The sequence below is a fragment of the Venturia canescens genome, chromosome 9 (genome assembly GCF_019457755.1).
Source record: "Venturia canescens isolate UGA chromosome 9, ASM1945775v1, whole genome shotgun sequence".
Classification (NCBI taxonomy): Eukaryota; Metazoa; Arthropoda; class Insecta; order Hymenoptera; family Ichneumonidae; genus Venturia; species Venturia canescens.
Window position 1 is genome coordinate 18,579,824 of NC_057429.1, and position 16,169 is coordinate 18,595,992.

The 16,169-nt window shown below is 38.5% G+C and overlaps 3 protein-coding genes across 4 annotated transcripts in view; 1 reads left to right on the plus strand and 2 right to left on the minus strand.

Moving 5' to 3' along the window:
- The first annotated feature begins 369 nt into the window (after positions 1 to 369).
- On the plus strand, positions 370 to 1,342 carry LOC122416128 (microsomal glutathione S-transferase 1-like). The gene is made up of 2 exons (XM_043428830.1): positions 370 to 668; positions 954 to 1,342. The coding sequence occupies exons 1-2, from the start codon at positions 555 to 557 to the stop codon at positions 1,275 to 1,277; spliced, it is 438 nt and encodes a 145-aa protein (XP_043284765.1). The 5' UTR covers positions 370 to 554; the 3' UTR covers positions 1,278 to 1,342.
- A 2,912-nt stretch (positions 1,343 to 4,254) lies between these two features.
- On the minus strand, positions 4,255 to 6,464 carry Brms1 (breast cancer metastasis-suppressor 1-like protein). 2 transcript variants are annotated; one of them, XM_043428196.1, is made up of 3 exons: positions 6,319 to 6,464; positions 5,436 to 5,667; positions 4,255 to 5,069 (listed from the first exon to the last, which is right to left on the minus strand). In XM_043428196.1, the coding sequence occupies exons 1-3, from the start codon at positions 6,428 to 6,430 to the stop codon at positions 4,595 to 4,597; spliced, it is 819 nt and encodes a 272-aa protein (XP_043284131.1). In that variant the 5' UTR covers positions 6,431 to 6,464; the 3' UTR covers positions 4,255 to 4,594. The 2 variants fall into 2 exon arrangements, with proteins under 2 accessions (XP_043284131.1, XP_043284132.1); XM_043428197.1 differs by lacking the exon at positions 6,319 to 6,464 and adding an exon at positions 6,056 to 6,219.
- Positions 6,465 to 9,149: 2,685 nt separating this feature from the next.
- LOC122415760 (neuroglobin-like) overlaps positions 9,150 to 16,169 on the minus strand; it is a 31,946-nt gene continuing 24,926 nt past the window's right edge. The window contains exons 4-5 of the mRNA XM_043428204.1: positions 14,606 to 14,837; positions 9,150 to 10,315 (exon numbers count right to left, since the gene is read on the minus strand). Of these exons, the coding sequence (XP_043284139.1) occupies positions 10,160 to 10,315; positions 14,606 to 14,837 (388 nt within the window). The 3' untranslated portion in view covers positions 9,150 to 10,159. The remainder of the gene's footprint in view (positions 10,316 to 14,605; positions 14,838 to 16,169) is intronic.

The window sequence follows — 16,169 nt, forward strand, 5'->3', positions numbered from 1 at the left end:
TTGAAATGCGTCTCATGGTCCAACAGTTATGGCTGTAAATTTTCGTACAAAAATCCATAAATGTATAAACATTTTTATGGGTATTTTAGTAATTTTTGTTGGAATTACTACGATACCGTTTATATAAAAAAAAAAGGAAAGGAATAAACACGAAGCAAGGTTACGGATGAAGAATAAAAAGTAACTCAATCCCGTCTAATAATAACCAGTTGTATCATTATGTAGATATTGAGTGTTGTGTTATTAAGATTTGTGCAAGAGTAGCGTTCATCAGCAAAATTCCTCTCATTCAGTGGCTCAGTGTAGATGGCGTAGGAGCGTTGTATTAGTGTGGTATACTTGTTTGTGTATTTCGCTGGATAACCGCAGCGTCATTCAGTGACTCCATACTTTGTTTTCATGAGCCGGCAGTTATATAAACATAACTCTTTAACTTGTGCGTGCCACTCATAGTATCGAAACTTGATAGGAAACTATCTCCCTCGTTTTGACAGTTGCTTCTTCGTGAGCCTTTCGCACAGTGTAATTGAAAATTCATCATAAAACAAAGTAGGATGGAAGTACCGACGGAAAATCTAATGAAAGTTTTTACATTTTGGAGTGCGGTTCTCGTGCTAAAATTGTTAGCAATGGTTCCGTTGACCGGTCGATATCGTTTTGGAAAAAGGGCAAGTACATCAAATGCGAGAATAACAACATAACAAAGATGAAAAGCGATCGTAGCAACGACGACATTTGGCGGACTCACTTGCCAGTCATCGTCGAATGAAACGCCATCAGTTCCCGCGATTTTTTGTGTAGAGTAACGTGACTTACGTCTTTTTGATAGTCAACTTTGACAAAGTTGAAATTTATTGTCCAAAGCCGGTGAATTCGTGTGTTGCGATAACTAACCTATATTCAGTCATGATTTATTTTCATAATTTCTTTAATATTTTCAATATCTCCATCAGATATTCGCCGCTCCCGAGGACTGTGGGACATTGAGGAACTCCAAGGTGGTCTACGACGATCCTGATATCGAACGAGTTAGACGCTGTCATCGAAATGACCTCGAGAATATCCTTCCGTGGTTCATCGGAACATACGTGTATCTCGGAACGAATCCGTCGTACTACTTGGCCAGTATGCTCATACGAATATTCGCCCTTTCGCGAATCGCTCACACCCTTAGTTACGTCATATTCCAGACCCAGCCGTCAAGGGCGATCGCATTTTTTATCGGATATGGAATTACGGCCTACCAAGCTATTGTTACTATGTGGCATTACATGTGAATACAGTGAATTTGTACAAAAATCTCATATTTTTTCACGAACAAAATAAAAATAAATTACACATACATACGCGCTGGGAGAGTCCTAAAAATTTTTCCATGCCCCATTTACATTTCAGCCTGCCTTCGAGAAATTTTCAGTTTCAATAAAACTCTTGTCATTTATTTTTTTGAGCTCGTTGCGGAATAACTGCTTATCGAATGAATTGTATATCATTAAAAATGTTATTTATATTTCTTTGTCGACGGAAAAAACTGCTTATCGAGATGATACCGACTAACCTATACACTTATAGACGTACATATAGAAAGACAGTTCTTCAATGGTCGAGAGCTCTGGCGTCAATCTCTCTTCTCGCTTTGACTTGCATGCTCAGCTTTGATATCGCAATGAGATGAATTTGAGGAATTTGAATGAAAAGTGATGGGCCGGACAAGTACTTTTAGCACATGTTTAAACATAATTTGTACCGACACGAAATCGACGTCGAATATTGTGAATACCAAGGGATCCTGAAAGTCTGAGAAGAATCGATTTTCTTTTAAGTCTCTGCCACCATAGAGTCACAAATGACTTGTACATTTGATGCGATTTTTTGGTAACTTTTTGATCCACTAGAACTTTCTCAAGTTCCGGATGCTTCCCGTAGGAATGAATTTCTCACGTTCTATTTGAATTTTTTTTTTTCCTTTACAATATCATTACGGATTTGTATTTTTTCTAAATGTTGAAATTATTTACAGTTGGTTTCGTAATATTATTTTTAAATACATATCATTATGTTTTTAATTTTTTTCATTCGTCATCCGATGTACTCGTCACTTTTGCATTTATTTGACAACGTTTTGTTCATTTGAACACCAAACGTTTTTCATACATTACCAAGATTTAGCAGATTCAATTTTTTTATTCATTACGTTTGAAATGGTTTTTTTTATGACCTTTAGTAATTATAATTGCTCATTTGAAGCAAGTTCCGAGAGAATAGATCGAACAATTTCTTATAAATCAGCCTGCATTTGTGTTTTGAACTACATGAGTGTCACATAGGGTTTCACTGAGACTACTGTCCAGGTGACAAAACATAAATGTACTTGTCTCCAATTTTTCAACAGCAATCGTGCTGTGACTTATGATTTGATTTGACTGCTTTTTTGTGCACTGTGAACTTGAACAATTTTTACAGGATATGGGAAAACCGAAATCTTCATGTTAGTTTATAATATAATTTGTAATTTATTTATAACATAATAACGATTATCTCCCATCAGAGTGTACTTGCGAAACGACATTTATTGAAAAAATATTTAATTCAAATTATTCCCTGCCTCGTCGAAAGAGATATCGAAAAAGGGAGGGGACCAAAAATTTTTTAATCAAATTACGGCTAATATATTTAAAAATTCAAAAAATTGTAACGAATTATAAATTTTAATGTTGAGATTAAGTCGTTAAATAACGACAGGATTTCAACGACTAAGGCGCTCGAATCTTTTTTTCAGATAACGCAATATTGATCAATTGGAGTAATGAAATCCAACGGAGAGAGAGAGAGAGAGCTGATGAGTAAGAGCGGAGGCATGGATTTTTTTTCTAATATGTTTCAGAATCCTGACTGATCTCTAGTCCTGTCTCTAGCGATATATATAGAAAAAAACTCTAACCTTTCTAAATATTTTATACCATCAATCCGAATGTTGTTGACAATTTTCGATTTGTCTCCATTACATATAACACTTGTTGGATTCCTCGGCCTTTATTTCTTTTTTTTTCTTCTTCACTTTTTTCTCACCACTTTTACCAAAACATTGTCCTGCATTTATCTATTTTCTACAGAACCGGAAAAATTGGAACAGTGTCGGTAAACTATCAGATTCGCGATTTTTATAACCTTATCTAGTTAGCATTTATAACATACCATACGTCATATCATAACGAAAATATATAGGTATATACTTGTACCACAGACCGGCATATCGGTGAACTGTCAAATTCGCGATCTTTATAACCTCATCAATCAGCATAAACAACAACAACACACCATACGTTATACGTCATGAAAATATATAGGTATATACTTGTATTATGGCACCAGATTTGTCACTAAATAAAACAAATAAACATCAAAAATGTGTGCGAAAATCCGAGACCATTTTTTGATGCAAATAAAAAATAAATAATTAATATCGCTTCGCAACGCGTTAAGCTACAGAGTTCGAAGAGGTCGCAATCGAAAGAAAAAAAAAATAAAAAAATATGTCCACTTATAATCTTCTCCGGAATGCTATAATTAATTAATTATTGAAGAAACAAATTTTGAAAATTTTATCATTTTATCGTCATATATATAAATGTACTTGTCTCAGAGTCGCTGCGGCGACTCTACATCTTGTACGATAACAAGTTCTACTCGATAACAAATGATAATGAGTCTCCTGCATATGTTTTGTCGCTTTGCTAAATTGTTCGTGAATTATTCAGGAGTGTTTCTATTGAAACGCTTTCATTATCTCTATTGAGTTACGTTATCACTATACTGACAGGCTGAATTTCCAGTCTGAAGAGTTGCTGCTGTGGCAAGAGTCTAACGAGAGTCGTTGGACTACGGACTTTGAAATTTTTATTGTTTTTTTTTTTTTTTTACTATAAAATAACAGTCTTGCAGATACTTGACCAAGAAATTTGAAGGTTAGGTTTTTATTGGTAATAACCAAGTTTTTCCAAGCTACGTTTATTGAGCGTAAACGAGTCGTTACTTTTTCATAGCAAATTTTATTCACTATAAAATCCATGTCATTCAGTGATGTGCGCTATAAAAGAGCTTTCAAATTGCAATTATTGACAGTTTATAAAGTTTTCATTTTACTTTTTAGCGTGTTTGTATCTCCTGCTTGAAACGGTATCAAAAATACGAGAATCTAATCAACAGTGGAGAAAGGAACATTTTGTAAATTCGAATGAATGAATAAATTGAAAATACCGAAGACACGCGCTTTATTTATAAAATACGAAATATACTTAAACGCTATTTACATTAGACCTTAAATTTATACAAATCTTGGATATCGTTTACCGACGAGAGGAATATTGTGCCACCAACAGGGAGTTGTTACTGCACAACGAAAAGAGAATACTCTTGGAGTCATTTTTAATGCAACTTTATGTGGAAGGATATTTCGGTCATTCGATTAATCTTTACACATCGAAACCATTTTGAGTTTCGAAATTAAGAAAAAGAGGCACTTCTCGCAGATTATTATTAGCACTGGTAATATAAACCAAGAATGAGCGTCCTATTGATTTCACATCATTGAAGATTAAAGAATTTCAGTTTTTCTGCTACTCATGCTCTTTTTTATTAATGCCCAATCCTCGAGTATATCAGCGTCGTTGAGCATGTAAACAATGTAAGGTCCAGCAACGGAAACTGCTCTTCTCCTTTCCGAATGATTCCTTCTCGTGCGTCCACTCGAGCTCAGCCAAAGATCCGCATGAATATCAACGTTATTACGATCTTCCTCCAACCTACGAATTTTTTCTTGAAGATCACTGTGAATTCCGTCCCAAACGAGACCTTTTTCGCTCTCGAAATTCTGCTGCGCCGCCTGCTCCTCTGCCAAAAATTTATTGTGAATATTTTGCAGTCTCAATTGCTTCAAGATTCCTGCTACTTCCGTTTTCGTTTTCATATTTTCTTTCAGTCGTTCCAGTGGTATCAAATACTCCTCTGATTTTCCTATTCGCACTTCACCCAGTTTTGTGTCTACCTGTGTTATTCTTTCTCGATAAAGCCTGTAAAATGTAACAAATTTTTTGCTAATATGTAATGTTTGAGTTTTTATGAGAAATACAAGAGAAGTGTCGTATTGTCATTAAAAAAATTGACCTTTATCTTATTTATTTCTTAGAGATGAAGGTTTTGTTTTCAAAAGTTGATGGGGTTGCGATAATTTTTATCAGTAAGAATAAACCGAATTCACCTGATCTTTTACGATATTTTAATCTGTATAAAGATAAGGAATTTGCAAAACTCATTTTTTTTCTATCACGAAGTAGCAGAATAATATTTTTCCAAAAAAAGTGAGTTCTGAAGTCATTTACTAAAGACTATTTCTGAAAAAAGATAAAACATTACAGTCAGTATTTAAGGAAACTTACTGTTCTTTTAGAAGCGTAAATTGTCTTTCAAGATCCACAAGATTCTCCATGCATTCAGTTCTACGCCTTTCACACTCATCTTCATCCATTTCAGAAGAATCATCGCTGTCACTGTGTTCCGCGCTGCTGTCGCAGGATGCGGAGCTCTGGTTACTATCGTTACTGTCATGTGACATTTCTTCTCCTTCACCTTCCGATTCATCCTTCATACTTGGCATTTGTATATCCGTTCCTGAATGTTTAACACAAAATTGATTGCAACATTTGAATTAGAAGCACAAAAAAATGAAAAAGTGATGAAATAATTATATTTCGAGAAATTCTTGTATATGATACGTCAGTTTTCAAATTATTAATGAAGGAATTGACGAAAATATCTTGAATACGAATTCAAATGTGTCAAAAGTCTTTCAATAGCATTTGTCAAGTGTATCCAGCCTAAATCTGAACAAACATCAATAACAAAACGTTTTTGGTCAGCATTGCTGAGAGATCTTCTGAAATATTTAATCGTTATCACTAGACATGAACCTATAAGATGATAAAGAAAATATTGATCAAAATTGACAGATTAACCTCAAAGTGATGAAACTATTTTCTAGTTTTTATATAAAACGTACGATTCCGCAGTTCCGGCATGATTGGTTCGCACAGAAGAAATATACGACACTCCACAGAATATATTGTTCGTTTGTTATTCCATAGGTTTTATTGATGGATCATATTTTTTGTCGATGATTTAAACACCCGAAAAACCCACCCTAACCTGAATGAAGGAAAAAAATGGTTTTGGAACGGAGCTGACGCGACGCGGGACGATTTTTTTGGACGAAAAAGTTTTATATCAATTATTATGAAACTCAAGAGTGCTACGGATACTCACGGCGTTTTTTTCGACGAAAATTCCGATAACGAAAATCGCTTGTTGTCGATTGTGGCGGGCAAACGCCAACACTCGATAAAAACACTTGTCGACCGTTCGAGACAGCGGCCATTTGCAATGTGAACTGTAACGACTCTGTGACGTCAGCGTAGGATGGATGTGTTCGCACTCTGTGGGCGAGCGCTCGAAGCTTCAGGCAAAAACACCGAGTTTGTTTTATTGACGGCTTGATGGACGCTTTCAATAGATTTTTCTTTCCCGATCTCTTTAGAGTCGCAGCTAATTATTTAATTGTGCCAATAAAAAAGAAAGTAAACGACGACTGCACGCAATTTCAGTAGCTGCGAATATGTACGTACATCGTGAATGGAGGGAAAAATATTTCGAATTTGTACCCTCACTTCTGGCCCAAGAAGTTCTGGGGATGATACGAACCTCCAAAACGACGTTTCAAAGGCAAACAGGTAAAGCTCTTCTTTTTTAACGAAATTGCTAGAGACAATTATTTGACATTGCCACTGCGAATTGTCAGAAATTTTTAATAATCCCATCGATTGTACTTTCGAAGAAGATTTTTGTGTTTAGTACCAAAATGTCGTACTATGACGCTGTAAGTGTCGCAAAATTTCCAAATTCGATTCGGAACTCCTGTGTTCCGAAATCCCAAAATGGAAGCGCATTGAAAAAAATAATACCTCAACGGTATTCAAAGCTCATTTCAACTCTTCGTAAAGCAAAAACAAAATAAAAATAAAAAATGTGTCTTGAAGCGTGTACTTTGGTCAAAGTACAAACAACGCTGTTCAAATGGTGTCAGGACCACTTTGAGAATACTCTCAACTTATTAGTGTCGAGGTGCTTGACCTAAAAAAAAAGTCAACAACCCTTTGGTGCGAGTGTCGCGAGTCTTCATTTTTGTTTGGCTCTGACCTCCGTGATTAATGGCGGATGAGGATGAAACGGGTACAAACGAGAATAAAAAAAACAGAAAGAAGTTTTAAAAAACATTGAATAACAACAATAACAGTACGAAAGGACATTAGCACTTCAGGTTTTACTGAAAAATTCTGCTTTCGCACATATATATATATAACACAATAGTAAAGATATACATATATATAATATATTTGTTTTTTATACATATATATTTCATATATATATTATTATATCTATATATATTTATACGTATATATGTAATTTATACATTTATACATATAAATATATACGTACCGTTATACCATATTCCATCAGATACAATATAATAATACACATTTGGACCTGTATAGAACGAACATACAGATATAATGCAACATTTTTCAAGTTGCATCAGCAATCCATACATATATTTTTTTTCTTTGTCGTGTATGCTTTTAATACATTGTTTTTTTTTGTTTTTTTTTTTAAATTTATTTTGGTTTTGAAGACTTTCGGTTAAATAGAGATTTTCTTTGTTAAAGAGTTAGGAAGGTACAGGTCAGTTGTGCAGTTCGTACGAAATTACATAAATTCGCGTTAAAGTGACGAAGTTTGTGCTCGTTGCCAAAAAGTGCGTTGAATTTCGTGAATCGCGATTTATATGCTTGCTTTTCCTTTGGGAATGAATAAGCGTTTGTTTGGTTCTTTGGGCGAAGGATTACGAGGGACATTTTGAAAGGTTGTGTTACATAAGTCGAATTTTTGTTGGTTATGTTCGATATTCGCTTTTCATTTTTTTGTTTTTTTTTTTATATTTTTTTGGGGTTATGTATAAAAACTTGAACCGAAGATAAAAATTGTGTTTTGCGAAATCGAGCACTTTTTGGCTGCGATCAAACGATCGAAGAAGTACATCTGTATCACGGATTGGCGAGCCTCGATGGGTTTGTTGATTTTTTTTTGTTTTTTTTTTGTTTTTTTTCAAGTGTCTTACGCTTTCTTGTTCTTTCAATAAATTTTGTGTTTTCGTGACGTGGGACCTATTGGCATGGCCTCGCTAACGATTACATTCACACGGTTCTCGCGACATTGATTTCATGCCAAACTTATCGTCGACGATGAAATTCTCCGTATTCCCAATGTTTTTCTCCTCTCTGCAATAAGGGAGTGCGAGTTCAGATTTAGTGGAATATTCGAGTGAACATATGCCCTTGAAAGTTCTTGGAAACGCTCACAAACGTTTGACAAAATAATCTGCTTTTTTTTCTATCGAGACATCGAATAAGTTGGCAATTATACGCTTTTACAGAACTCGATTCACATATTATGTTTCGCCGTTTCTTGCTTTTGCTTCAGAGGTCGTGAAAAAATTATCATACAAAAATCAAATAAATAAAACGTGCCAAGTAAACTGTTAGAAAATCGATAAAATTTCGTATTTCGAGTATTCCAAATCGAAACACGCACGCACCCCGAGTTTTCGACACTCTTCGTTCTCCGCACTATTCACTTCTCACTTCTGAGGCATTCTTTCGCGCGCGTTAAAAAAATGACATCGTCTTGATAGGTTTGAGTACGCTGGAAATATAGAGACAGTGGAATCGCCCTGGCTTTTTTGAAATCCGCTTGACAAGGCTCATCCAAGAAATTGACATTGTTAAGAGGGACGACAGACCCCTTATGCGTTCATTTCGCGGCTCTAGATGTCACTTGTTTCGTGATTTTCTCCCCCCCCCCCCCCCCCCCCCCCCTCGCCTCGCCTCGCCTCCCGGGGATTCGAACCCCCACATTTTCGAATATCCTAACGTTTCTCTTCCTTCGTGTGCCGCACGGTCCGCAATGAAAAATTGTAAACAAACGCAGCGGAGAAGACAAGTGTAAACACTTTCGAAGGACACGCCTCCATTTAACACACCTTGACAAATGCTGGTTATTTTTATTGACATGTGCATTGACGCGCGTCTCCGCGTACATTTAACGATTCGACAGATTTTTGGGATTCGAGCATTTAGCAATTTCGAGTGTGACTGTAATACATCATTCGTGTCTATTTTTATGACACATTTTTTTGCTTCCCCTTTAAAAAGGTAAAAAATCATGAATTTCTCGTAAATCATACGCTAGGTTTATTCGGATGAAAAAATAAATAAATAATATTAAAAGTTGCATTTATAGGAAGAAATTTCATACAATTTCTTATTTAATTATTATTCCCTTAAAGTAATACACTAAATTTTGTTTTTTTTTTTTTTTTCTCAACTATATCATATCACATGGGTATTAAAAATAGGAATTAAGTCAACACTCAAAGTGCACGTTGGCATGATTGGCAATAAATCAAATGCTGGCCAGTTCAACGATGAACAATGGTATTTTTTTCGTGTCCTCGACAATGAAATTTTTTCATAAAACAAATAAGTAAGAAGACAAAATACTGACACAATTTCATGGGTTATTTATTCATATCCGTTGAGGATGTGACTAGAAAAAGGGAACGAAAAAACATTCAGTCCACGAATCGCGGGGTTCACTGTTCTCGACTGTGAAATATCGCATTCGTGGAACACATTTACAGCGAGATCTTGACATTTTGTTCTTACATCGTAAATTTCCGTTTAGTCTTTTCATCATCGTGGATTTTGAATAAAGTGATTTATTTTTATTCTTTTTCCTATATTTTATCCTCGGGATATTTTATCCTCGACCCTCGCACAATGAAATCGTTAAAAATGTTGCTCGCGGGACGCGAGGAGGGCCCAAATCACTTTCTTTTTCGTCTCTATATGAACACACTCGTCGATGTGCTCGAACCTTTGAACACACTTTGACGCTATTTATTTCGCCTTTTTCACACTCCAGTCCCCGCGCACAGTTGATTCAGTGTGCGTTTAACATATTGTTTTCTTTACAACGCTGCTCCGGGAGACTAGGATTTCGCTTTGTCGGTCTGGGCTTTGTCAAAGCCGTCTATTAACGTCTCGATTATGAATTTTATCGTCAGCTTGTACGTGTTCTCCACGTTTTCCGTGTATCGGTCACCCAGGGTACGCTCAACCGCTTCCAGAAATGGCATTTCGATTTTCTGTCGACAAACAAATTCATCGTATTTCGTTAATCAAACATTTTTTCGTTCTTCACTATTTTTTTTTATCAATTAATTTGGGCTTGAAATACTCGTCTCGTTATTATTACTCTAGCGAACGTTCGTGAGTGGTATTTCGATTTTCTGTCAACTAACGATTCACTCGAATCCGTTAAAACCATTTTTCAATTATTTGACATATTCTCTCAATTGTGATTGGAATCGCAATGTTTTGAGAGGACTCCAAGCTTTTTGGGATGACGATCAAATAATTAATTGAGTCGAGGCTCATTTTTATTTCATGCTCCATTAAGTTTCAAATACGTCACGACCGGTCGTGTGACCTTCATATTTATTTATTCATAAAAATGATCGTTTATTGAACGTGTTTTCAATATTTGAGGACGACATAAAAGAGAACGAAGGTACTGAAGGTTCCTGGTCCTAAGGTCCGAATTTCTGGTTTTGAAGGTCACCAGAGGTCATCGCGCCATGACAACGTGTCAAGTTACGATGTTCTGTAATCATAAGACACCCTGAAGAACGATTCCTTCAATAAAGAATTTTCGTCGTTAATTTTATCACTGAAAACATCTCATGAGCTGCATTCGCGACAAAATTTCGTTTCCCACGCATCAAGGACCTCGCGTTAATCGATTTGATAAAAAAAGTAAAAATAGCCCGGAGGCTTGGGATATGAAATGGCGATCTGTCACATTGGAATTGGCTTTGCTCGTTGAAAAGAAACTCAGAATTCAAGTCGCTGACCAACCGAAGTGGTCTGTCGACACTGCTTTTCGGGAACGTTGAAAAAGGTGCTCGGGCAAATTGAGTTTTATCATTTCATCAAACCTGTCAGTCCGAGAGTCGGAAATAATTTCGATCCCCGGCTTAGTTTTTCATTAATAGAGAATTTTAGATAATTCGTCAATTTGAGAGCAGTTTAAACTCGATAATTTCTAGCTTCATCAGTGGAAATGAAAAAATCAAGAAAACCGAGTGACCGAGGTTCGACTGGATTTGGCTCTGGCAGGAATTTCGTTGAGCCAATATGGCCCGGGCTACTCCCGCAAACGTACGAGACGTATGCAGATTTAGGTTTGTCCATTGTCGCACATACGTTCCGGGGACGACAGGAAGTCTACCCAGTGCGATTAAGCAGTTCGCCAAACACTGTGGATCGCGCGTGAGAAATTTAATCATCTCCTGTTACGTATACACGAGGATACACGTTCATTCGAATGTCGGACACGTACTTGACAAATTAGTTATCATCTGCTGCCGAGCGAGTTATCGAACGAGTCAGCTCGCGCGGCACCTAATTGAGTGAGCTCGCCATGGCCATAGAACTGGTTCGAGCGATGCAGTTTCTCATGAAATCGTTCAGGTGAACACTCCACTTTTTTAACTCTCGAAGAAAATCTCTGAAAAAGTGAGTGAGAGATTGAAGCTTTCAATCCAAGAGTCAGGTTCGCTCGTTTAAGGAAGTTCATCTGGTAATCGAATTAACGAAGAGATTTCGATCGAAAAATTCAATAATGAGTAGTAAACAAATGTTCCGACAAAATGTTGAGGCCCGAGGATACTTTGTTCGTGAGAAAAAAAACAATCGAACGGATTCTCCAAATTAACACGATCTCTTACGAGTTTTAGTACATTGACAAACGGTTTTTGCCCAAACTTCCGTAGGCGACAGAAAAATATCTGAAGAATATGTTTACAGCTCCGTAAAATCCGTTCAATACTTATAAAGTTCGCAATGAATGATTTTTTTTTCTCGTGAAATGGTGATTATTGGGAGTTCAACCGATTCGTGGTTTTCACGATGGCAAGGTTGCAACCGCGCGCGCTTTTTCAAACCGGAGACTGCGTTTTCCGATCGATGCAACTCAAACTGGGGGCTCGCAATAAAATATGAAGGATGGGTGAGAAAATATTGATGTAATTGATAAAAACTTGTGTTTTTCCACGTTTCCGGGGTGTTTTAATAATGCCAAGCGCCTGAACACCGATGACACGAGCGCGGGCGAAAAGTTGCAAGAAAATAGTCAAATTAGTCTAAATTGAAAAATAGTCAAAAACTTACTGGACCGACAAGGCCGATCGCAACAATTTTTCTTTCTTTTTTTTCTCTCGACCAACTCCCCGTACGAGATGAACTTCCTTGAAAACAAAGCAGCGCAGCCTGCTTTGCCAAATGCTTCGTGAACAATGGAAATTCTGCATCTTGAAGGACTTTCGATAGCGAACCGAGTGGGGCTACTAAAAAAGTGATTAGCCCTGAGCGCGAGCTGGGGCTCGCGTTCGCAAGGTCCCCAGAACGAAAGATTCACAGTTCCATTTAACCAGCTCATTTGCGAGTAGTCCCGGGTGCACGAAGTTACGGAGCAAGTGAGAGATGCGCGTATATTTGGCAACAAAGCATACATAGAGGCTTGTTAAGCGAGTCGTGTGTTGCGTGTGGATTGGATTGAGAGTTGTGAAATAGGTTAACTCGGTGGGAGGATGAGGAGGCGTTGAAATCGGTCTTATCAAATGGGACTCGAGGACGAGAGAGGTTGCTCTGCTGCTGTTCAATTTAACGGAGAGTTCGCTCTTCTCGCGACAAATAATCCGCGTTTTCTGTCTGCACCGTTTCTGGTTCCACGCCGTAACGATTTTGTAGAACGTGGCGCGTAGCCAGCAGCACTTGACGCGCGGCGAAGCTTATTAAGGAGCGGGGGGTAAAATGGCGATGTGGTTGGGGCTTTGACGAGGTGGCGGCCCCGTCGCCTCGGGCCTGGAAGCGAGAGAAACTGCAAATCAAATCCACAAACTCGAACGGTCGTTTTCTCTCTCTGGTTAAGTTAGTGCTGAGCAGAAGGTGAGTTGAAAGCCTCTGCGACTGCGGCGGGGGAGGCCGAGCCGAGAGGCGCAGAGCTCCGTGTATATTCGTTAGTTAATCACGCTGTCATGTGCGCTTAGGCTTATCAGGGTGATCCCGTGTGTCTGCGTAACAAGGGCATTAGGGGACAAGTTTAATTATTCAGATACGCCGAATGCCGGTGGCGCAGAACATGTGTGCAGGCTGCGACGAGCTGTTCCCTGGAATCTTCGAAACGGCAGGGACGCTCCTCGCGCCACCGAACGACCCTGCGTCCCGTTGTCGCTCGTTACACCTTTTATTTTTCATGCTAAATTGAGGAGGCTAAACTCCGACGAAATAGTCGCCCCTCGGCCCCCGGAGCGGATGACCCGAGGGTGGAACTTGAGCGAGAATTTCGAGAGGATTTTTATATGACTCGGCCAACAACGGGGACACTCGCCCCGAATGTCGCGGGCTGGAGCGACCGCACGCGCCCTTTTCACAAACCACCAGCGCCTCTCTCGGTTTAGTACACTTTCTAACTGCAGATTTCCTCGTTATACTTTATCTGCGAATGTAACCGTACAGCCTCGTACCAAACGGACGATTGTTTATCGAGTTTGTACACGCCCGCGACGCTGCTTCGATACGTAAATGACCCATATACCGCGCCGAGACGATCTGCGGAGCTCTCGAACGAGCAATAAGCGGGGAAGCTTAACGCTGAGCATGTCGAGTGTGTCCTCGGGGAAGCTCGAGCCTCCGGGCTACGGCGAGAGCCTTTCTCGAGCTCTCTCGTGGTTCATGCATTCCTGTCTTTGTCTTAAGGAGACAATGCGAGCGGAAGAGTGAGGGGGAGGGGGGGGGGGGGGAAAGGAGAATGAGAACTATCGTTAGAGAAATCAAATGCGTCGGGGACCACACCAGCTGGAGGATCGAGCGTACCAACTACGCGGAATATCAAAGAAGCTTTTGTGCTTAAGACCGGGAATGTAGAGATCGTTGAATGAGAAATGAGGGACGCTCGAGAGCGACGTTTCAGCGAGGGAAAACGATTGAGCGAGATGCCCTCAAGTGCTGGAGATTTAATGAGCGAAAAATTATTCGGCGCGCGCTTGATCGGCGCGGCACGATCGAATAAAAGGCTCCCAATACTGCAACGTGTGCTTTCACTGATCTCTCGTAATCGGTAATTCTTACGAGAAACTATCGCGAAGGACAAATCCGGAAATCGATGGCACGCGAAGCCGCGAGACAATTTCAATTTTTTTATTTATTCATTTTTTTAAATTAATTTTATAACGCTACTATTTTGCCAAGGGAAGCTTCATCTCAATGGAAATATTTCAGTCAAGTTGGACCGAGAATTAACCGAGCTCGTTGATCGATTATTCAATTATACGTAATTACCAGCAGCTTAAGAGGCAACCAAGATAATCACTCACCCAAAAGTATTGCCTATTGAAGCCAGGTATTTTGGTGTGGGATGCTCCAACTTCGTGAAGATAAGTTAGAAACACATCCATGTCGTCGAGCCCCTTAATGCCTTCGTCGAGGGTCTTCATCACCGTTTTGGCGTGCTCCGCGAGCTCCATGCTCGTCGCTTGCTGCTCCTTAGTCTTAAGGTCTTGGAACTTTGCGAACATACTTAGAAGTTCGGCGTTATCCTCGAATAATCTGGAGACACAGTGAATTTTCGTTCGAACGTTTATTATTCCTCGGCACACATGGACCTTGAGGCTCTCGAGTTGGGTGGGCATTGACATGTTAGAATTAGTGACAATTCGAACAGCTCGGATCTCGGGTTCGTAAAGCTCGAATGATAATATGGAGACAGATCGATTCGAGTGGAGCTGCGAATGTCGATAATAAATAAAGTATAAACTTCAAGTTCGAAGCACGTTTACGACGAAAATAGAATGTTAAAATCGCACATAGAGCGAGCACTGAAATATCGACTTTCCGACGATTCGACTGTCACTCTTTCGATTAATCAATTACGGCTTGTTTATAAAACAACTACTCTTCATTTTGAATTCGAAAATAGAAGTTTTGACATTCGTGGGGTCTGTTAAAATTTCGAACGGAATGCAAACTATTGAAATTTATATTTTCAAATAAATACGAATTCAAACAAGGAAATACGCATGGAAGAAAATACCGCTGAATTCAATATTATGGCTCGATGTTCGATAGCCTGTTATTTCAGTAATAAATTACGTTCGCGAGCGACCCCACATTTTTATTTATACTCGTGTCACGCGGTGAAACTTTATCGTGACATATTTACGAAGACGAAGTGGGAAGAGCGCACTAAGGAGATCACGTTGCTAATAAAAAACGTACGGAAAATATAATGAATAAAAGGGAAAATATGCGGTCAGTGGTGTGTATTAAGGAAGTTGAGGCTGTACAGTCATTTTTATTACCCAAAAGTTATGACCTGTACCTTTCAAAAGTTAGGCCAGTTTACAGTTTGACAATGTTGCATATACTTTAACCGGTTGACTGCGGTGAGATTTTTTCCAGTTTTTGTGCCAAAACTGGTACGAGCCAATATGTTACCGAAAATCACGATAATTTTTTTCTGAGGGTTTTCGAGGTTGCTGATTCCATTTTCATGTGATAAAGCATGACATTTTCGCAGTGAAAAATTAACAAATTTCACCCTGAACCCTTATTTTTCACATTTTTGGGGATAGCGAATTTTGTTTGATTTCGATGAAAGAGTCCAGTGTGCTAAAAAACTAAAAATTTTCATGTCATGTAGCATGAAAATCCGTTGAAATAACAAAAAATTTCACCCTCAACCTTCGATTTTCCCCATTTCCAAGGGTAGTGAGGTGAAAATTAAGTTCAAAAATCGACTCAGTGACCCAAAAAACCATTCTATAACAATTTTTGTCCAAATCGGTTAAAAATTGAAAAAGTTATTTCAATATGTACACATATGATACAAAACCAGAACGGGCCCGACTTATTTTTGTACATATATGATCCAATACCAGT